Source organism: Xenopus tropicalis, chromosome 1 (genome assembly GCF_000004195.4).
Source record: "Xenopus tropicalis strain Nigerian chromosome 1, UCB_Xtro_10.0, whole genome shotgun sequence".
NCBI classification, from domain to species: domain Eukaryota; kingdom Metazoa; phylum Chordata; class Amphibia; order Anura; family Pipidae; genus Xenopus; species Xenopus tropicalis.
Window position 1 is genome coordinate 199938702 of NC_030677.2, and position 22580 is coordinate 199961281.

The following is a 22580-nucleotide window of genomic DNA, read 5'->3' on the forward strand; positions in this document are numbered from 1 at the left end:
ATGATTCCCTTTTCTCTGTAATAATAAAACAGTACCTGTACTTGATCCCAATTAAGATATAATTACCCCTTATTGGGGGCAGAACAGCCCTATTGGGTTTATTTAATGGTTAAATGATTCCCTTTTCTCTGTAATAATAAAACAGTACCTGTACTTGATCCCAACTAAGATATAATTACCCCTTATTGGGGCAGAACAGCCCTATTGGGTTTATTTAATGGTTAAATGATTCCCTTTTCTCTGTAATAATAAAACAGTACCTGTACTTGATCCCAACTAAGATATAATTACCCCTTATTGGGGGCAGAACAGCCCTATTGGGTTTATTTAATGGTTAAATGATTCCCTTTTCTCTGTAATAATAAAACAGTACCTTGTACTTGATCCCAACTAAGATATAATTACCCCTTATTGGGGGCAGAACAGTCCTATTGGGTTTATTTAATGGTTAAATGATTCCCTTTTCTCTGTAATAATAAAACAGTACCTGTACTTGATCCCAACTAAGATATAATTACCCCTTATTGGGGGCAGAACAGCCCTATTGGGTTTATTTAACGTTTGAATGATTTTTTAGTATGGAAATATCCATTATCTGAAAAACCCCAGGTCCCAAGCATTCTGTACAACAGGTCCCTTACCTGTAGGTGGGGTGGAGGCTTAGGGTCTAGTTTGGGTAGGTGGTAGGCAAGAGTATTTGAAAGAAGAACAGTACGACCTCTGAGAGGGATCAATTAGCAAAAGCATTACTTATTTATATACTGTAATTCCAGCAATTTACACCGGGCTTTACAATCATTTGTAGCTAAGATATAAAAGCTGGCCAATACACACATTAATATTAAGGGCATATTATGCTACCATATCAATAACAGTGCTGCATTAGGCCAGGAATACATTAAATCCTCCCACAAGGTCACCTATTTTCATGGTAATTTATTATTTATGTGGTTCATTAGGTTAAGGGCCTGTATTATACGAATTACCTGGGATTAGTATGAATTTTTCTATGAAATATGTATTGTGATAAATTAATGCAATTGTTGTGAATTTCCTATCTTGGAGTTTTGACACAGGGATTCCCCACTATAACAATCTATAATACTTAATATTGGTCATATGGGGAGGACCATTAATCAACATTCTCATTTTCATGCTGTTTTTTTCGGTACAATATCATATTTTGGCTCAAAAAATATAAAGTGCATTAAAGTCAATGGCTGTTTTTTCTTTTTCTTTTCAGTGTGGAAAATCCATGATTTTCCCGGAAAAAAAATTGCCAAACAATGGCAAAACTGTAGGGCTGAGTCACAAAAATGTTCATCTCTAGTAAAGACTATGACCGTATGTGTAATGGGTTTTTGGGAGAGAAGGTGATCTAACAAAAAAATAAAGTGGTTGTTGAAGTCTTAAGATATTTTACGAGTTCCAGAATCCTGGCCCAACGTTGGGATAGCTGGACCTTGATGTCCAACTCAACTGCTGAGGCCATTCCCTATTCCCAAACCTTGCATATACTGTAGTTAGTATAGAGACTGACTGCATCTATTTAAAGTAAAAAGAAAACTAGGACTTCAGAATAACTAGCTCTATTTTTGTTTAAAGAAGGTTTAGGATCCTGTTTTAGCTGGCTGGAGGGCCACCTGGGTATTAAAATGTAGCCCACCGAGGACAGAAACTCTAATGGGAACAAATGCATGGGAACATCTGCCCCCCAGTCGTGACTTAATCACATGTTTTGACAAGTTTTGATCTCCAAAAAGAAGAAAGCCTCAGTAAAGAACCTGCCCAACAAACCCCCAGTGATATTGCCATCTTTACAGACATGAACTTCAAGGCAATCTTGTGCCAGAAGATCCTTTTTTCATCTTCCTTCTTCAGCACCAGAATAGAAAGTCTGAATTCTTTTAGTTAGTACAGAGGCTTTTAGATGTTATATCCCCTTGAGATTTGACCATTCTCAGTGGGCTTGTTGTATAGTGAATTTTATATTACACTACAGAACTGACAGCTGGTAACTCTAGATAAACTGAGCCCTTGTAAAGCTTACACGTGCATCTACTGTGTGGCATGAAAAGCAAAATAATGGGTGTAGCTGTTCCGTGAATCTAATGCTGGCTCAGAGATTCACTGCTTTTCATTTCATTGGATTAATCACCCTGTCCCTGTTCCTACCACCAATGTAGTCAGCTCCCAAGGTTCCCCCAAGCAATGATGGCGATATATTGTGAATATATTGAATGCATCCCTTGGAGGTACATTACAATGTTGAAACAAAAACATCTACAGAAGGCAGACATATGAAAGCACTTTGAACCTTTTTTGCCACATTCAGTAAAGCCACAAAAGACCCTGTAATGATGGACGTCTATTGGAGATCAAGCAGAGCATTTTGTGTGTGTGATATTTGCAGGGTGGAATGCTCCACGGGAAAGAACGGTAGGTTTTTGGGCCCCTGATAGTCCATAGTTTTCTTTGTAAACATGCCAGATGTGACCACTGTCACTCCATTTTTAACATACAATACATCTTGTTATTTATGCACAGGGACTGGGGAGTTCTGCCCCCAATAAGGGGAAAAGGAAAAGGGAATCATTTAACCATTAAATAAACCCAATAGGGCTGTTCTGCCCCCAATAAGGGGTAATTATATCTTAGTTGGGATCAAGTACAGGTACTGTTTTATTATTACAGAGAAAAGGGAATCATTTAACCATGAAATAAACCCAATAGGGCTGTTCTGCCCCCAATAAGGGGTAATTATATCTTAGTTGGGATCAAGTACAGGTACTGTTTTATTATTACAGAGAAAAGGGAATCATTTAACCATGAAATAAACCCAATAGGGCTGTTCTGCCCCAATAAGGGGTAATTATATCTTAGTTGGGATCAAGTACAGGTACTGTTATATTATTACAGAGAAAAGGGAATCATTTAACCATGAAATAAACCCAATAGGGCTGTTCTGCCCCAATAAGGGGTAATTATATCTTAGTTGGGATCAAGTACAGGTACTGTTTTATTATTACAGAGAAAAGGGAATCATTTAACCATGAAATAAACCCAATAGGGCTGTTCTGCCCCCAATAAGGGGTAATTATATCTTAGTTGGGATCAAGTACAGGTACTGTTTTATTATTAAAGAGAAAAGGGAATCATTTAACCATGAAATAAACCCAATAGGGCTGTTTTGCCCCCAATAAGGGGTAATTATATCTTAGTTGGGATCAAGTACAGGTACTGTTTTATTATTACAGAAAAAAGGGAAATCATTTTTAAAAAAAATTGAATCATTTGATCAACATTGAGTCTATGGGAGATGGTGTTCTGTAATTTTGAGCTTTCTCGATAACAGGTTTCCAGATAATGGATCCCATATCTTTATATTTAATACTTATTGTTATTGGAAGACTTTTGGTCTTCTATTGTTGTCTGCCAATAAATAGTTGTTAGAGTGCTTTTTGCAAGAGTTGCCTTTCTTTTCAAAACTGTTTATGACTGCCGGAGCAGCTAATCAATCCGTTTGTACAGCTCCTGTTTCAGGAACACAACCCGGGAGTACGATATGAGTATGTCATACAAAAAGATGTCAACTTGGAAAACGAGATCGAGTCAGTATACACGTGGAGATACGGAGGCTGGACAGACTGTAGTGCGACTTGCGGAACTGGTAAATATAAAAGATTTCTTCTAAATGCCATTTGTAATGGTGACTGTCAGTTAGAAAGTCACCTCAACTCCCCCTCAACGTAGTACAGCATGAAAAATGGAACATTTTTAATAAATCTGATTATTTTCCTTGAAGAAAACTTAGTTGCCAGACATTATCTGACCATATCTACTCAAGACCCCTGGAGAAAGGATAGCCACCAACTAATAACAAATAACAACATCCAGGTTTTGGGATAGACAAGATCACAGCTTTTATTACAGATCAAGATACATGTAACTTAACATCATTAATGTATTAACTTATCAATCAATATGGTTTACAATTTTGAACCATTTCCAAGGAATGCTTGCCCAAACCGCTGCTATAAGCCTTGCCATGCTGGCCACCAAACACCTTAAGGGGTAGATGGGCAAGTGAAAACCAGGTAACCAACTTGTCTCCCCTCTTGTGGGACCCATGACTGACAAGAGCCTGCATCACCAACTGTCGGCTACTCAGCCGTAACAATCTATGGCAGACATCCTCAAACTATGGCCCCCCAAGGTAATTTACCCAGCCCCCACCATGATCTGACACAAGGACGCAGTGAGGAGCTGGAGAAAGCAGGGAGCGGGAGGAAGCAGTGGGGGAGCAGGAAGCAGTAGGGAGAGGGCCATAGTATGAGGACACTGGGGGAGGTCTTTAGTCTGGCCCTCCAACAGTCTGAGGGTCCATGAACTGGCCCCCTGCTTAAAAAGTTTGAGAACCCCTGATCTATGGCCATAGGTCCCCAGGGCAAGCATTCCACCATCTGCTGTGACAGACAAAGAGTCTGCACCCAAGTTGCCCCATAAATAACTACCCCAATCTCCCCTACAGGGTGGGTGGCTGGGACTTTGCTCAGGATCACACAAAATGGCGCTGTTCCTCTCTCTCTCTCTGCAATTGAATCTTTTTCCCCGCCTTCCCCAACTCTGACATCACGTCCTGCTCCCTTCCTAGCCCTGTCACTGTCCTCCTTCCTGCATCTTGGTCTGTCCAGAGTCCCTAATATCTGTCAAAATACTTATTGATTCCTGCTCCCAGTTAGGCAATCAGTGGCCATTAGTTCTGAGCAAATTTCTTGGATTCGCGGCAATATGAAAATCTCAACTTTTCCATGTTATCACACAAATGACAGCATCAAAAAAGCTCAAAAAGCTCAAAAATCTCTAAAACCACAAAGCAAGATCTTCCAGTTGTAAAAAGGAACATCTGCGATTCAGTTCTACATGATCTCAAAAGGTTATAAATGGTGTATTTTTGCTTTTATTGAATAAAAAAATCAAATTTTTTCCCCAGTTATAAAAAATTGAGTGTTAGTAAATGGCCCCCTTACCGTTCCGCTAATAGTTTTGTGTTCTTTAGTTACAAAGCTCCATTTTTAAAACTCAAATATGACAGTAAGTAACTCAACATAAAAGTCTGGCTTAAATATAGTATTGAAAGCTTCCATTTTTCATGCAAATCAGACATTCATTTGATATAACTGAACCCTGCAGTCGGGTTCAGAGTCGTGAGTTTGTTTTGACTGGTAAAATAAGTCCATTTTCCATGTATTCCATTCGCAGTAATTTGTTTCTTAGTAAGATGCTTTTTGGAAATTGTGTTCATGTTGTTAGGGGCAGCATTTATTACTCCAAACAAGCAAAGAAAATTATTTTTCTTCCCGTAAACACTTAAAATGAACACGATAAAGGCTCATAAGCATGAGGTCAAATGGTATCTGGGGAGAAAGTAAATCCAAGTACGGAGAAAATAAAGAATATTTTAGTCCCTTTGAAATTATTTTTTATCATAAGGGAGACTCTCATTTTCACACTAACTTTTTTTTCTGCCATCTGTGACCTGTCTAGTCAACCAACCAACAGGGGGCGCTGTTGTTTTGAAATCATTATATTAGCGGTGTAAAAACTAATAACATTAAAAAAACAAATAGGATTGTTTAAAATTGAGGGTTTTTGAGGGTTTACAGTATAATAAAGTAAATACTTATTAAATATATAATAAAGTAAATACTTTATTATACTGTAATTATACAGATATTTCTATGAAATGTTTAGAAAAACAGTGACATTTTATGGAAAATTTTTATGACTTATGAAGAGCGAATCTGTCCCATTTCACTTCACTGAAAAATTAGCGTAACTTTGGAGAAATTTCCGAAACATGTCATTTTCGATGTGTGCAACGTTTTTGATGTGACAGCATCTCAACCGGGAGTTTTTATGATCCAACCGTGAATTTTCCGCAGTGAAATTTTTTGCCCATTTCGCAAAATAATTAGCCGATTGCGAAATGCGCAATTTCGCTGCAAATCCATGCCTGGTGAAAGTTTGCGCATTACTTCCTATGACTAGTGATGGGTGAAATCATTTTGCAGGCATGGATTTGTGGCATATTTCCGCGTTTCACCATTGGCGCGAGAAAAAAAATGTCATTCACATACAAAAAAATGACGCGCGGCACGTCAAAAAAATGACTCGCACAACACTTTTTTTGACACGTGAGATTTTCACCATTTCACAGATTTTTTGACGTTTTGCGAATCTTTTCATTGATTCGCAAATTTTTTCTGCGAAACGGGACAGATTCGCTCATCACTATTTATGACAGTTCATTAAAGAAAAATAGCGACATGGACACTGTAACTAAATGTACGATCTCTGGTGAAATTGTTTAACAGGGGTTCAGCACCAAATTTCTCGATGCGTGAACAAAAAAAGAGGCGTCGTTAAGAATACCTTCTGTGATCAAGAAATGCAGCCAATCACACGCCAGAAGAAATGCAATACTAAGGAATGCCCGCCCAGGTAAGCCATCGGAATAAATGAGACCGGCTGAGGAGGATGCTTGACTGTGTAAAATGCACCTAGAAATATTTCAAGCCTTTCTAGAGACTCCATTTTGTTTGATGAGCAAATTAACTGAATTGCATTTTAGGAACAAAAAGGAAACTATCGTGAAATAAGCAAAGAAAATTTGAATCTTAATTAAGAACGACGATTAATATCAAACATATTTGTACTTGAACTGTGTAGTTCTGAAATAGGAGTACTAATGAACTGGTGTCCTACAGAATTCTTGCCCTTAAAATTTAAGATCAGGTTTTTTTTCTATGGTCAGAGACAATTACTGGGAAAAAATACAATCTCTCTCTTTTTTTAAAAAAAAATTGACTTTTCCAAATTTTCAGTTAAAATGTGGGCCTCCATTGTCTTTCTGAAATGTTTAGGGGAGGTCTGTGAATCAGTAGTCTCCTATTAACTGTTCCAGACATTACAGGCACTGTTTATTTGATTCTACTGGCTGTGGCCTGAACTCTGGTATTTGTCCGTTGTTCAGTTCTTCACAGGTTCTTCTGTTTCTTTCCATTATGTTCTGTTGTGGAAAGCAGAAAGACAATGGAGCAACACAATTTCTAGGCACATTACTTACAGTCAGGGCCATGGCTGCTGTAGATTCTTATGGGCTCTGGCTCCATAACATACAAACCTTACCGATTACCAGCTTCCAGTTACCATTATTTTCTTCACATCCTTTCTATTCACTCATTTCCCTCAACTGTACATGTGGTATATCCGGCATGCACCGTTATGCATTTATTTTCTTATGGATGTTACCCTATGTGCCAGTGCCCTCACAGATCCCATGCCTTGTGTGTTGAGCCACTAAGGGTTGCCACCTGTCCAGCTGTCTGGGTCAAAACTGGCTTTCCATTTGGAAAACCTGGCAGGACTCTCCAAAATTGACGAGGCATTCAATGTCACCAGTGTGCCCACGTGACATTATATCCCCGCCCACTGACGTCACACACCCATCAAAAGGTGCCAACCCTAGAGCCACCCCTTGCATCCTTTATAGATGAGCCCCCGCTGCAACTATAGCCTGTCTACTTTTTCTTTTAAATGTGCATTAGTTTGTTTTTTAGGCTGCCCCACTCGAGGCCCTTCTCTCTACTTGTAGAACAAACAAATCCTTTGTTCTTGGAAACTTGGCACAACACGGCCCTTTAGAAACTCTTTTCTGACTTTTCCCAAGACTGGCTTTTCTAACCAGGCTTTCTGGCTATAAACACCCACAGTAAGTTTAACATTCAACAAACTTGAACCCCTAATTTGTGAAGAGCACAGGACCCAGTGTTGACCCCCAGTTATGTAACCATTCTTGTCTTTTAAACACTTTCTGCAATAACTTTGCAGACACAGTACAAAAAATTCTCTACAATTTCATCCCCACCATGTACAAAGATTTCAAGATATGTGAATTATAGCTACCCAGTAATATCTTTTACGCACATAAAAAATAAAAGCACATGGCAAGAAGGTACAGTAACTGTAAAACCTGAGCTTGACTAAAGTCACTTCCACGCATTACAAAAAAATCTGAACTGAAAAAAGTCTGAGTGGGAAAAAGTTGCCACAAAAACTCCAATTTTTTGAATTGTTGCACAAAAAACAAGATTGAAAATCCAAAACCTCTAAAGTTTTGATGACTTCTACATGATTTTGGCAACTTTTAGATGGGAAATTGTCAGATTCACACCTTTTTTTTCGGCGACTTTTAGCGCAAAAAATCCGAATCAGGAAAAAAACAATCCAATGATTAGTAAATGGACCCCTTAGTTTTTGTCCTATGATGTGGCTTTCTCATTTCCTAGGTGCCACATGATGAAAGTGAGCGTTTTTGTCTTGTTATGTGTTATTCAGAATTCCCAGGGGCAGATAGATGAAATCACGAATTTGAATCCCGAATGGTATAAAATCGGATTAGATACGATAATTTCTGAAGATCGCAAATATCACGAAACTGCTTACGAAAAAATCGTATTAGTCACGATAATATCGTATTGGCGATCCGAAAGTCACAAAATTTTCGTACCGAACGATTGTAAACAGCAGGAAAACCTTTCCAATTTTTTCGCACAAGCGTACAAAAAAGTCACGCAAGCAATGAAAAATTCGGCAAACATACACTTGGAGCATTCAAGTGTTCGTGTCTTATTAAATCTGCCCCCTAGATGCCATCTGATGAAAGTGTGTTTATCTTCTGTATGTATGTGCAAAAACTAATCAGCCTCCCGGGTTTACTGAGCAGCAGCAATAAGAGTTTGCCAGAAGATTCTATCGAGGGTGGTAGTTTAATCAACTAATGCACCTGTCTAGATGAAACATAAAAAAAGAAATATCCAAGCTTTGCTTCAAGGATTTGCTTGATTTATACCCAAGGTAAGAGCTTTAATGTTAAACATTAGAAGTACCCATCAAGATAAATGGCATCTGCTTCTTTTGATTCATAAGAAAAGAAAAAAAAAGAGACACAGAATGTCCTTGAATACAAAATATCTGGAGATGTGGGCAATATCTTCATGGCTATACCATGGGAATGAAGGGAGAAATGATAAAATATTTAATTATTATAAATAATTACAATATACAACATTTTATTACGTGACATGATGTATCAATACTCAGATTCAGTGGGCGTTCTAGAGGTTTTTGAAACCACGACTAAACTAATTTCTACAAAAACGACAAAGGTCTAATCATTTATTAAAAGGTCTGAGTTAAAAAAGCATGAATGAAAAAAGACACAAAAAACCACGAAAACTGTGACTTTTTCATCTTGTCACACAAATGAAAGCATCAAAAGACCTTCAAAACCTCTAAAACCAAGAAGCAAAGAAAGATCTTCCACTTGTAAAAAGGACACCTGCCATTGGCTTCTACATGATTCCGACAGGTTTTAGATGGGGTATTTTTGCTTTTGGATTTATCACAGTTTTGTCTTATAATAAATAGTGAACAAAATCAAGTATCTTTGTATCTTTGCACAAAAAAATTAGGAAATGTGAAAAAAAATTGAACATTAGTAAATGCCCCACTATATGAATTCAATTTTTATGATAATTTTAAAATTTTACAAGTCAGGTTTCAAAAAAGTTCTCATAATCTCTTATTATTTTATGCCCTAAATATCGATTGACAAATTGTTGAGCAAAACTTCAGCGAAAATCCACCGCATCCAAAATGGGTGTGGGCAAGTCAAAATAGGCGAGTACCCATAAAAATGGGCATGGTCGCGACAAAAAATTCACGCAACAAACGTGTTTCACTGATTTTTCGCCATTTCGCAAATTTTCCTAGCAAATTTTTTTGCGAAACAAAACGGGACAGATTTGCTCATCGCTAGAAAAGAGTAGCTTTATTTATGCAGCTCCGTGCCAAGTCTCTGGACCCACAGCTATTGAATCAAGCAGTTTCAATATCCAAGTAGTGTCTTGAAGAGGTACCAAAATTTGGGATGCACCGAATCCAGGATACTGCCTTTTTCTGCAGGGTTTGGGCAAATCCATGGTCCTGGCTGAACCGAACCTGAATCCTAAAAATCACGTGGCTTTTTGTCACGTGAACACGGAAGTGGAAAATTTAACACAAGTACGAGTTTGAATGCCGAAATGGGAAAAATTCGGACTAGATACAATAATTTCTGATGATCGCAAATATCACGAAAATGCTTATGAAAAAACCGGAATTGTCACGATAATATCATATTGGCGATCCGAAAGTCACAAAATTTTCGTTTAGAATGATCGTAAGCGGCGGGAAAACCTTTTCCGAATTTGATCCTTCAGTGCATGATTTTGGAAGCCTCCCATAGGGCTCAATGGCACTCTGCAGCTCCAACCCGGCCCAAGGAAAGTCTCCCATAGGGCTCAATGGCACTCTGCAGCTCCAACCCGGCCCAAGGAAAGTCTCCCATAGGGCTCAATGGCACTCTGCAGCTCCAACCCGGCCCAAGGAAAGTCTCCCACAGACCCACAGGGCTCAATGACACTCTGCAGCTCCAACCCGGCCCAAGGAAAGCCTCCCACAGGGCTCAATGGCACTCTGCAGCTCCAACCCGGACCAAGGAAAGCCTCCCACAGGGCTCAATGGCACTCTGAAGCTCCAACCCGGCCCAAGGAAAGTCTCCCACAGGGCTCAATGGCACTCTGCAGCTCCAACCCGGCCCAAGGAAAGTCTCCCACAGGGCTCAATGGCACTCTGCAGCTCCAACCCGGCCCAAGGAAAGTCTCCCACAGGGCTCAATGGCACTCTGCAGCTCCAACCCGGCCCAAGGAAAGTCTCCCATAGGGCTCAATGGCACTCTGCAGCTCCAACCCGGCCCAAGGAAAGTCTCCCATAGGGCTCAATGGCACTCTGCAGCTCCAACCCGGCCCAAGGAAAGTCTCCCATAGGGCTCAATGGCACTCTGAAGCTCCAACCCGGCCCAAGGAAAGTCTCCCATAGGGCTCAATGGCACTCTGTAGCTCCGACCCGGCCCAAGAAAAGCCTCCCATAGGGCTCAATGGCACTCTGCAGCTCCAACCCGGCCCAAGGAAATTCTCCCATAGGGCTCAATGGCACTCTGCAGCTCCAATCCGGCCCAAGGAAAGCCTCCCATAGGGCTCAATGGCACTCTGCAGCTCCAACCCGGCCCAAGGAAAGTCTCCCATAGGGCTCAATGGCACTCTGCAGCTCCAACCTGGCCCAAGGAAAGTCTCCCATAGTGTCACATTGTTTGTTAGTGCAGAAGTCATTTTCTTATTTTCTAGACGACAATTATTTGTAAAGAAATTGGAAGAATTCTAGTTTACAATTATTTGTAATTTTATAGTTTTTATAGTTTTTATTTTTATAGTTTTTATATTTTGTAAACAGTTGGAGGTGTTCTAGTAGCCATTTATGCCTCCATTTAACCTTCCATTTATTAATGGATTAATGCCCTGGTGTGAAGCCATTAAACACATCAAACACCTCCTATTAATTGTCTGTAATTTCCATTTGCACTTTGCACAGCCAGTAGGATTACTGTGATAATCATTGCCCATTTTTTCTTGTATTTCTGTATTTCATTGTTTCCTTCCCAACACCCTGAGATGTATGTGAGTCTGAAGCCCAGTAATTATTCCTGCATTGCCCTCTATGTACTGAATAAATAATGTGACTAAACTAGAGATTATTCAGATTAGATTTAGACAGGACTCAAGGATGATAATTATACAATGCACCATAATTGTGCAGATTCTCTCTCTCTGCTTCTCACACTCACAGCGGTTTTTACCAATGCCTCCAGGACCCCTGTCTCCTTGCAGTCTCCAAGATTCACCTCTAGGCTCCCCTCTAACCTACACCTAAATGCTCAACTCCCTACCTGGAGTACAGTCACCTCTGGGGCTCTACCCCTAAATGCTCAACTCCCTACCTGGAGTACAGTCGCCTCTGGGGCTCTACCCCTAAATGCTCAACTCCCTACCTGGAGTACAGTCACCTCTGGGGCTCTACCCCTAAATGCTCAACTCCCTACCTGGAGTACAGTCGCCTCTGGGGCTCTACCCCTAAATGCTCAACTCCCTACCTGGAGGACAGTCGCCTCTGGGGCTCTACCCCTAAATGCTCAACTCCCTACCTGGAGTACAGTCGCCTCTGGGGCTCTACCCCTAAATGCTCAACTCCCTACCTGGAGTACAGTCGCCTCTGGGGCTCTACCCCTAAATGCTCAACTCCCTACCTGGAGTACAGTCGCCTCTGGGGCTCTACCCCTAAATGCTCAACTCCCTACCTGGAGGACAGTCGCCTCTGGGGCTCTACCCCTAAATGCTCAACTCTCTACCTGGAGTACAGTCGCCTCTGGGGCTCTACCCCTAAATGCTCAACTCCCTACCTGGAGTACAGTCGCCTCTGGGGCTCTACCCCTAAATGCTCAACTCCCTACCTGGAGTACAGTCGCCTCTGGGGCTCTACCCCTAAATGCTCAACTCCCTACCTGGAGTACAGTCGCCTCTGGGCTCTACCCCTAAATGCTCAACTCCCTACCTGGAGGACAGTAGCCTCTGGGGCTCTACCCCTAAATGCTCAAAACTCTACCTGGAGTACAGTCGCCTCTGGGGCTCTACCCCTAAATGCTCAACTCTCTACCTGGAGTACAGTCGCCTCTGGGGCTCTACCCCTAAATGCTCAACTCTCTACCTGGAGTACAGTCGCCTCTGGGGCTCTACCCCTAAATGCTCAACTCTCTACCTGGAGTACAGTCGCCTCTGGGGCTTTACCCCTAAATGCTCAACTCCCTACCTGGAGTACAGTCGCCTCTGGGGCTCTACCCCTAAATGCTCAACTCCCTACCTGGAGTACAGTCGCCTCTGGGGCTCTACCCCTAAATGCTCAACTCCCTACCTGGAGTACAGTCGCCTCTGGGGCTCTACCCCTAAATGCTCAACTCCCTACCTGGAGTACAGTCGCCTCTGGGGCTCTACCCCTAAATGCTCAACTCCCTACCTGGAGTACAGTCGCCTCTGGGGATCTACCCCTAAATGCTCAACTCTCTACCTGGAGTACAGTCGCCTCTGGGGCTCTACCCCTAAATGCTCAACTCCCTACCTAGAGTATAGACACCTCTGGGGATCTACCCCTAAATGCTTACTCCTCATCACGACAACAGGCTGTCTATTCTTGCTAGCCTCACTACCTTTTACTCCTAGAGGGAGATTTATGACGATTCGATTTTGCACTTAAAAAAACCCTCAAATTTGAATCGTAGTTCTAAAACTCAAATGTCTGATTATTTATTAACTGTGAAAACCCCAAAAACTTGAATGTAAAAATAAGAGTTTTTCAAGTTTGTAAACTCAAAAAATTCAAGGTATTGAAGTTTTTTATTCAAACAAGTTTTACTTATTAATCAATAAGCGAGCATTTAGAAAAACAAACTTGAATTCATATGACTATGAAGATTTTCATTCATCCAGGTCATGGTATATCTAGTATAAATAAATCTAAAGCAACTGGACTTGTTAAGTAATCATTGAAGACGTTTCACTACTCATCCGAGCAGCTTCTTCAGTTCAACTGACTGGTATGGGAAGTCCTCAGCCACCAAATGAGGCTATTCATGTTATAGTGGAGAAACCATCTCTAAACAGAGGCGGGGGCCTTCAACACCATCTGTCTGCTACATATAATGCTGTTCTAACATCTGTACCCCGGCAGTTTCAGAACCCTTCACACATCCATTCATGCAACTCTAACAAGTAACACCTGTTTAGGAGAGTTGCATGATACTTTGGTAATTCTTTCAAAGTAACTCCACAGCATTCACACCACTGTGAGTTTCAGATGTCACCTCTCTGAAGAGTTACAAAGTGCCATTGTGATTGGATTAGTGGAAGAGTATATATGCTGAGGACTTCCCATACCAGTCAGTTGAACGGAAGAAGCAGACTCAAAAATTGAACCCACTAGAGTAAACTCACGTTCCAGTGCTAACGTCTAGCTAGCCCTTAAGTTACCAACCTCCGGATAAGGGGTTTTTCCGTAATTTGGATCCTCATACCTTAAGTCTACCAAAAATTCAATAAAAAATTAATTAAACCCAATTGGATTGTTTTGCATCCAATAAGGATTAATTAGATCTTAGTTGGGATCAAGTACAGGTACTGTTTTATTATTACAGAGAAAAGGGAATCATTTAAACATGAAATAAACCCAATAGGGCTGTTCTGCCCCAATAAGGGGTAATTATATCTTAGTTGGGATCAAGTACAGATACTGTTTTATTATTACAGAGAAAAGGGAATCATTTAACCATGAAATAAACCCAATAGGACTGTTCTGCCCCCAATAAGGGGTAATTATATCTTAGTTGGGATCAAGTACAGGTACTGTTTTATTATTACAGAGAAAAGGGAATCATTTAACCATTAAATAAACCCAATAGGGCTGTTCTGCCCCCAATAAGGGGTAATTATATCTTAGTTGGGATCAAGTACAGGTACTGTTTTATTATTACAGAGAAAAGGAAATCATTTAACCATTAAATAAACCCAATAGGGCTGTTCTGCCCCCAATAAGGGGTAATTATATCTTAGTTGGGATCAAGTACAGGTACTGTTTTATTATTACAGAGAAAAGGGAATCATTTAACCATGACATAAACCCAATAGGACTGTTCTGCCCCCAATAAGGGGTAATTATATCTTAGTTGGGATCAAGTACAGGTACTGTTTTATTATTACAGAGAAAAGGGAATCATTTAACCATTAAATAAACCCAATAGGCTGTTCTGCCCCCAATAAGGGTTAATTATATCTTAGTTGGGATCAAGTACAGGTACTGTTTTATTATTACAGCGAAAAGGGAATCAATTTTAAAATTCTTAATTATTTGATTAAAATAGAGTCTATGGGAGACAGGCTTTCGGTAATTCGGAGCTCTCTGGATAACTGGTTTCCGGATAACAGATCCCATACCCGAATGTTTAAAAAGTTGTCTTTTATTGTAGCGCATTAAAGGGGGGAGCAGATACATCTGCTTTGTGGTGCTGTGTGCAGTGTGAGTGTACTTTATATTTGTGTTGTTGTTTCAAAAGACCATGTTGGCTGCAAATATTCCTGTTACCGGCACAGTTTTATTTTCAAAAAGTTGAATTTTACTATGAACGTTTGACGGTGGCACCTCATGGTCTGCTATGAATATCCCTCATCAATATTCTCTATTTTTCTTTTCTTTTATAAACTGTGTGCATCTCACAGTAAGAAAATAATGCAGTTATGATTTCCATACAATATATAACAGAGAGATGGCTCTGAATAGCCCTTGATACATTTTTAAAGAATTGTTTGACGGGTTAGAAGGGAAAATGATTTATACAGTCAGATACTCTCGCCATTTAATATTCTGTATATACTGAGTTCGTGCTGTTCTGTTTTTATTGGAAATGTGAATATAGAAAACAACACTTATTAACCCACATATACAGTATATGTACACTGCATTTGTAAATAGGAATATAGCCCTATAAATAGCATGGGGTTACTCAGATAGTAAAGTACAAGGACATTATTACTTTTCCTCTGCAAAAATCATTTCTTTTTATATTATTATATAATAGGGAATATAGGGAATATGTCCATACTGTTAACCTTGGCTGAGGCAGTAACATAAGAGCAATTTGGTTCCATTACGTGCTAGTTGGGATTGGCCACACTGGAGACAAGACACTTATAAAGGGATATGATAACTATGTGTATGTGTATATATATATATAGTAGTGCACTGCTTCCCACCTTCCTCCTCCTTTATGGCTGCGATCTTTGAGTGGGCATCTACAGCATCCTAGGTGAGTGAGACTGGGGCAGTGGGACCTGGGGAGGTGGGGCCCACTGGGTTTTTTTTCCTGGTGTCCCTCCGACCCAGTCAAACCCTGAGTGTGTGCCTTTTTTTCAGCTTCATCTACTATGCAACTATGTAAGGAAATGCCACCTACTAATGGTTGCCATGGGTTACTAGACCTGGATCTGTACCTGTCTCCCATTTTCTAATCCATACATCATGCCGGTTCATATGCAATGTCATTAAGAAGTGTCCTGCGATTAAAATGGAAGGAAGAGAAACGCTGTTGTGCACAAGTGAAGCTTTCTGGGAAATTGGAACTGGGGGGAGACAATGTGTTAGGCACCGCCAGTGAATATAATGACTTACTTTAGGCCCCGGGCCAATGCTCCTCTTTGTTGGAAAATCCACCAGCTTCTATGGGAGCTCCGGTGCCACCATTTCCCACAATACATCTCTTCCCTCCATTTCAGTGTCCAAGACCAGTACAGGTGCCCAACTCCACCCTGCTGTGCATGGCCAGTCTTGGACCTTTGCAAGGAAACCCTAGGAAATTCTTCAAAGAGGGTGGCAGAATGCAGATTTTAGTATGTTATACAATGACCAATTCTAAGCAACTTTTCAATTGGTCTTCAGTATTTATTTCTTATAGTTTTTAAATTTATTCGACCTATTCTTCTGACTCTTCCTAGCTTTCAAATGGGGGTCACTGACCCCGGCAACCAAAGACCTAATGCTCTTTGAGGCTACTATTTTATCGTTATTGTTACTTTGTATAGCTTATTTTTCTATTCAGGTCCTCTCCTATTGAGAAACCAGTCTCTCATTCAAACCATATCCTGGTTACTAAGGTACATTGGACCCTAGCAACCAGATAGCTGCCGAAACTCCAAACGGGAAAGCTGCTGAACAAAAAATGAAATAATTAAAAAACTAAAAATAATGAAGACCAATTGCAAATTATCTCAGAATATTACTTTCTACATTTTACTAAACGTTAACTCAAAGGTGAACAACCCCCTTTCATTCATATCCAGTCACAGCAAGCAAATTGCTTTATTTTGCTCTGATTTCATTGGTTGTAGCAGCGGTGACTTTCAACAAAGATATTCCCCACATTTTGGGGCAGACGTTATTTTTTTAAACAATAATACAGCAACTATTGGGGGAAAAAAAAAATACCACACAATCCACAATCTTTTTTGCTATAATGATACAAATTGTACCAATATTACCATTATTATAAAACCATACCTTCTTATTCCAGTACCTAAATGCAAAGCCAACAGAAGGGTGAAACTGTCAGATATATATTTGTATCACACAGACAGTGGGCGGCCATTACTGAGCGTTTGCAATAAAAGATTGCCCGAACGCTTAGTCAGTGCTTTTTAACAGAATTATAGAGGAAATCTCAACCACTTTATGGAATAAAAAGGTCTTATCCGCTAAAGTGTAACTGCTCTGTTTAACCTGCAGGTACCTCTGTGCCAAAAGAATTATACGAATAAAGCAAAATAGGAACATAGTAATTATTGTGCAATAGGGATCTGTAATTCTATAATATACTCTATACCGTTATTCCTCTCCGCCGTGTATAGGTTTATCTTTTAATGATATATAATGTCAGTAGCTTTTTGCATGATTGTAGGGTTTGTTTGTATGTTACTCTGCCTGTGTGTCTGTACAAATCAGTCTCATTCTGATTCCAGCAAGGCTTCGTTTAGACTTTTTATATTACCCTTGGGGTTTACTGTAGAGGCTTAATGGATGCACAAAAATGTGCAATAATTATGTTGCATTCTGGGTCTCATAGCAATAGCAAAAAGGGCAAGTTGAGCTCATCACTACATTTAAACCATTAGGCAGGGCTGCAACGAGGCTGGGACCACAACATTCATATACAGATAGCAACAAGAGCTCTGCGCCTACTCGTTATCAATATATACAGGGCCATTCTGTACATTACACTACCAAGCAATCCCCTCCCCTTTTAGCAAAACAAGTATTGTTCGTCCCTATATTGCAATATATTCAAGCTGGCCCCCGGTCTGGCCAGTCCTACACTCACTCAGCCCCGGTCTGGCCAGTCCTACACTCACTCACCCCCGGTCTGGCCAGTCCTACACTCACTCACCCCCGGTCTGGCCAGTCCTACACTCACTCAGCCCCGGTCTGGCCAGTCCTACACTCACTCACCCCCGGTCTGGCCAGTCCTACACTCACTCACCCCCGGTCTGGCCAGTCCTACACTCACTCACCCCCGGTCTGGCCAGTCCTACACTCACTCACCCCCGGTCTGGCCAGTCCTACACTCACTCACCCCCGGTCTGGCCTGTCCTACACTCACTCACCCCCGGTCTGGCCAGTCCTACACTCACTCACCCCCGTCTGGCCTGTCCTACACTCACTCACCCCCGGTCTGGCCTGTCCTACACTCACTCACCCCCGGTCTGGCCAGTCCCTACACTCACTCACCCCCGGTCTGGCCTGTCCTACACTCACTCACCCCCGGTCTGGCCTGTCCTACACTCACTCACCCCGGTCTGGCCTGTCCTACACTCACTCACCCCCGGTCTGGCCTGTCCTACACTCACTCACCCCCGGTCTGGCCTGTCCTACACTCACTCACCCCCGGTCTGGCCTGTCCTACACTCACTCACCCCCGGTCTGGCCTGTCCTACACTCACTCACCCCCGGTCTGGCCAGTCCTACAATCACTCACCCCCAGTCTGGCCAGTCCTACACTCACTCACCCCCGGTCTGGCCAGTCCTACACTCACTCACCCCCGGTCTGGCCTGTCCTACACTCACTCACCCCCGGTCTGGCCTGTCCTACACTCACTCACCCCCGGTCTGGCCTGTCCTACACTCACTCACCCCCGGTCTGGCCAGTCCTACACTCACTCACCCCCGGTCTGGCCTGTCCTACACTCACTCACCCCCGGTCTGGCCAGTCCTACACTCACTCACCCCCGGTCTGGGCCTGTCCTACACTCACTCACCCCGGTCTGGCCAGTCCTACACTCACTCACCCCCGGTCTGGCCTGTCCTACACTCACTCACCCCCGGTCTGGCCTGTCCTACACTCACTCACCCCGGTCTGGCCAGTCCTACACTCACTCACCCCCGGTCTGGGCCTGTCCTACACTCACTCACCCCCGGTCTGGCCTGTCCTACACTCACTCACCCCCGGTCTGGCCTGTCCTACACTCACTCACCCCCGGTCTGGCCTGTCCTACACTCACTCACCCCCGGTCTGGCCTGTCCTACACTCACTCACCCCCGGTCTGGCCTGTCCTACACTCACTCACCCCCGGTCTGGCCTGTCCTACACTCACTCACCCCCGGTCTGGCCTGTCCTACACTCACTCACCCCCGGTCTGGCCTGTCCTACACTCACTCACCCCCGGTCTGGCCTGTCCTACACTCACTCACCCCCGGTCTGGCCTGTCCTACACTCACTCACCCCCGGTCTGGCCTGTCCTACACTCACTCACCCCCGGTCTGGCCTGTCCTACACTCACTCACCCCCGGTCTGGCCAGTCCTACACTCACTCACCCCCGGTCTGGCCTGTCCTACACTCACTCACCCCCGGTCTGGCCTGTCCTACACTCACTCACCCCCGGTCTGGCCAGTCCTACAATCACTCACCCCCGGTCTGGCCAGTCCTACACTCACTCACCCCCGGTCTGGCCAGTCCTACACTCACTCACCCCCGGTCTGGCCTGTCCTACACTCACTCACCCCCGGTCTGGCCTGTCCTACACTCACTCACCCCCGGTCTGGCCTGTCCTACACTCACTCACCCCCGGTCTGGCCAGTCCTACACTCACTCACCCCCGGTCTGGCCAGTCCTACAATCACTCACCCCCGGTCTGGCCAGTCCTACACTCACTCACCCCCGGTCTGGCCAGTCCTACACTCACTCACCCCCGGTCTGGCCTGTCCTACACTCACTCACCCCCGGTCTGGCCTGTCCTACACTCACTCACCCCGGTCTGGCCTGTCCTACACTCACTCACCCCGGTCTGGCCAGTCCTACACTCACTCACCCCCGGTCTGGCCAGTCCTACACTCACTCACCCCCGGTCTGGCCAGTCCCTACCCTCACTCACCCCCGGTCTGGCCAGTCCTACCCTCACTCACCCCCAGTCTGGCCTGTCCTACACTCCACTCACCCCCGGTCTGGCCTGTCCTACACTCACTCACCCCCGGTCTGGCCTGTCCTACACTCACTCACCCCGGTCTTGCCTGTCCTACACTCACTCACCCCCGGTCTGGCCTGTCCTACACTCACTCACCCCCGGTCTGGCCAGTCCTACACTCACTCACCCCCGGTCTGGCCACTCCTACACTCACTCACCCCCGGTCTGGCCTGTCCTACACTCACTCACCCCCGGTCTGACCTGTACTACACTCACTCACCCCCGGTCTGGCCAGTCCTACACTCACTCACCCCCGGTCTGGCCTGTCCTACACTCACTCACCCCCGGTCTGGCCTGTCCTACACTCACTCACCCCCGGTCTGGCCTGTCCTACACTCACTCACCCCCGGTCTGGCCTGTACTACACTCACTCACCCCCGGTCTGGCCTGTCCTACACTCACTCACCCCCGGTCTGGCCAGTCCTACACTCACTCACCCCCGGTCTGGCCTGTCCTACACTCACTCACCCCCGGTCTGGCCTGTACTACACTCACTCACCCCCGGTCTGGCCTGTCCTACACTCACTCACCCCCGGTCTGGCCTGTACTACACTCACTCACCCCCGGTCTGGCCTGTCCTACACTCACTCACCCCCGGTCTGGCCTGTCCTACACTCACTCACCCCCGGTCTGGCCAGTCCTACACTCACTCACCCCCGGTCTGGCCAGTCCTCCCTCACTCACCCCCGGTCTGGCCAGTCCTACCCTCACTCACCCCCCGGTCTGGCCAGTCCTACACTCACTCACCCCCGGTCTGGCCTGTCCTACACTCACTCACCCCCGGTCTGGCCAGTCCTACACTCACTCACCCCCGGTCTGGCCTGTCCTACACTCACTCACCCCCGGTCTGGCCAGTCCTACACTCACTCACCCCCCGGTCTGGCCTGTCCTACACTCACTCACCCCCGGTCTGGCCAGTCCTACACTCACTCACCCCCGGTCTGGCCTGTCCTACACTCACTCTCCCCCGGTCTGGCCTGTCCTACACTCACTCACCCCGGTCTGGCCAGTCCTACACTCACTCACCCCCGGTCTGGCCTGTCCTACACTCACTCACCCCCGGTCTGGCCTGTCCTACACTCACTCACCCCCGGTCTGGCCTGTCCTACACTCACTCACCCCCGGTCTGGCCTGTCCCTACACTCACTCACCCCCGGTCTGGCCTGTCCTACACTCACTCACCCCCGGTCTGGCCTGTCCTACACTCACTCACCCCCGGTCTGGCCAGTCCTACACTCACTCACCCCCGGTCTGGCCACTCCTACACTCACTCACCCCCGGTCTGGCCTGTCCTACACTCACTCACCCCCGGTCTGACCTGTACTACACTCACTCACCCCCGGTCTGGCCTGTCCTACACTCACTCACCCCCGGTCTGGCCTGTCCTACACTCACTCACCCCCGGTCTGGCCTGTCCTACACTCACTCACCCCCGGTCTGGCCTGTCCTACACTCACTCACCCCCGGTCTGGCCTGTACTACACTCACTCACCCCCGGTCTGGCCTGTCCTACACTCACTCACCCCCGGTCTGGCCAGTCCTACACTCACTCACCCCCGGTCTGGCCTGTCCTACACTCACTCACCCCCGGTCTGGCCTGTACTACACTCACTCACCCCCGGTCTGGCCTGTCCTACACTCACTCACCCCCGGTCTGGCCTGTACTACACTCACTCACCCCCGGTCTGGCCTGTCCTACACTCACTCACCCCCGGTCTGGCCTGTACTACACTCACTCACCCCCGGTCTGGCCAGTCCTACACTCACTCACCCCCGGTCTGGCCAGTCCTACCCTCACTCACCCCCGGTCTGGCCAGTCCTACCCTCACTCACCCCCGGTCTGGCCAGTCCTACACTCACTCACCCCCGGTCTGGCCTGTCCTACACTCACTCACCCCCGGTCTGGCCTGTCCTACACTCACTCACCCCCGGTCTGGCCTGTCCTACACTCACTCACCCCCGGTCTGGCCTGTCCTACACTCACTCACCCCGGTCTGGCCTGTCCTACACTCACTCACCCCCGGTCTGGCCAGTCCTACAATCACTCACCCCCGGTCTGGCCAGTCCTACACTCACTCACCCCCGGTCTGGCCAGTCCTACACTCACTCACCCCCGGTCTGGCCTGTCCTACACTCACTCACCCCCGGTCTGGCCTGTCCTACACTCACTCACCCCCGGTCTGGCCTGTCCTACACTCACTTCACCCCCGGTCTGGCCAGTCCTACAATCACTCACCCCCAGTCTGGCCAGTCCTACACTCACTCACCCCCGGTCTGGCCAGTCCTACACTCACTCACCCCCGGTCTGGCCTGTCCTACACTCACTCACCCCCGGTCTGGCCTGTCCTACACTCACTCACCCCCGGTCTGGCCTGTCCTACACTCACTCACCCCCGGTCTGGCCAGTCCTACACTCACTCACCCCCGGTCTGGCCAGTCCTACACTCACTCACCCCCGGTCTGGCCAGTCCTACCCTCACTCACCCCCGGTCTGGCCAGTCCTACCCTCACTCACCCCCAGTCTGGCCTGT

At 45.2% G+C, this 22580-nt stretch overlaps 1 protein-coding gene across 2 annotated transcripts in view; it reads left to right on the forward strand.

Moving 5' to 3' along the window:
• The window catches only part of adamts12 (ADAM metallopeptidase with thrombospondin type 1 motif 12), a 340375-nt gene that overhangs the window by 237171 nt on the left and 80624 nt on the right, over positions 1-22580 (forward strand). For both annotated transcript variants that reach the window (XM_031894766.1, XM_018090830.2), the window contains exons 16-17: positions 3532-3670; positions 6378-6504. In XM_031894766.1, the coding sequence (XP_031750626.1) occupies positions 3532-3670; positions 6378-6504 (266 nt within the window). The remainder of the gene's footprint in view (positions 1-3531; positions 3671-6377; positions 6505-22580) is intronic.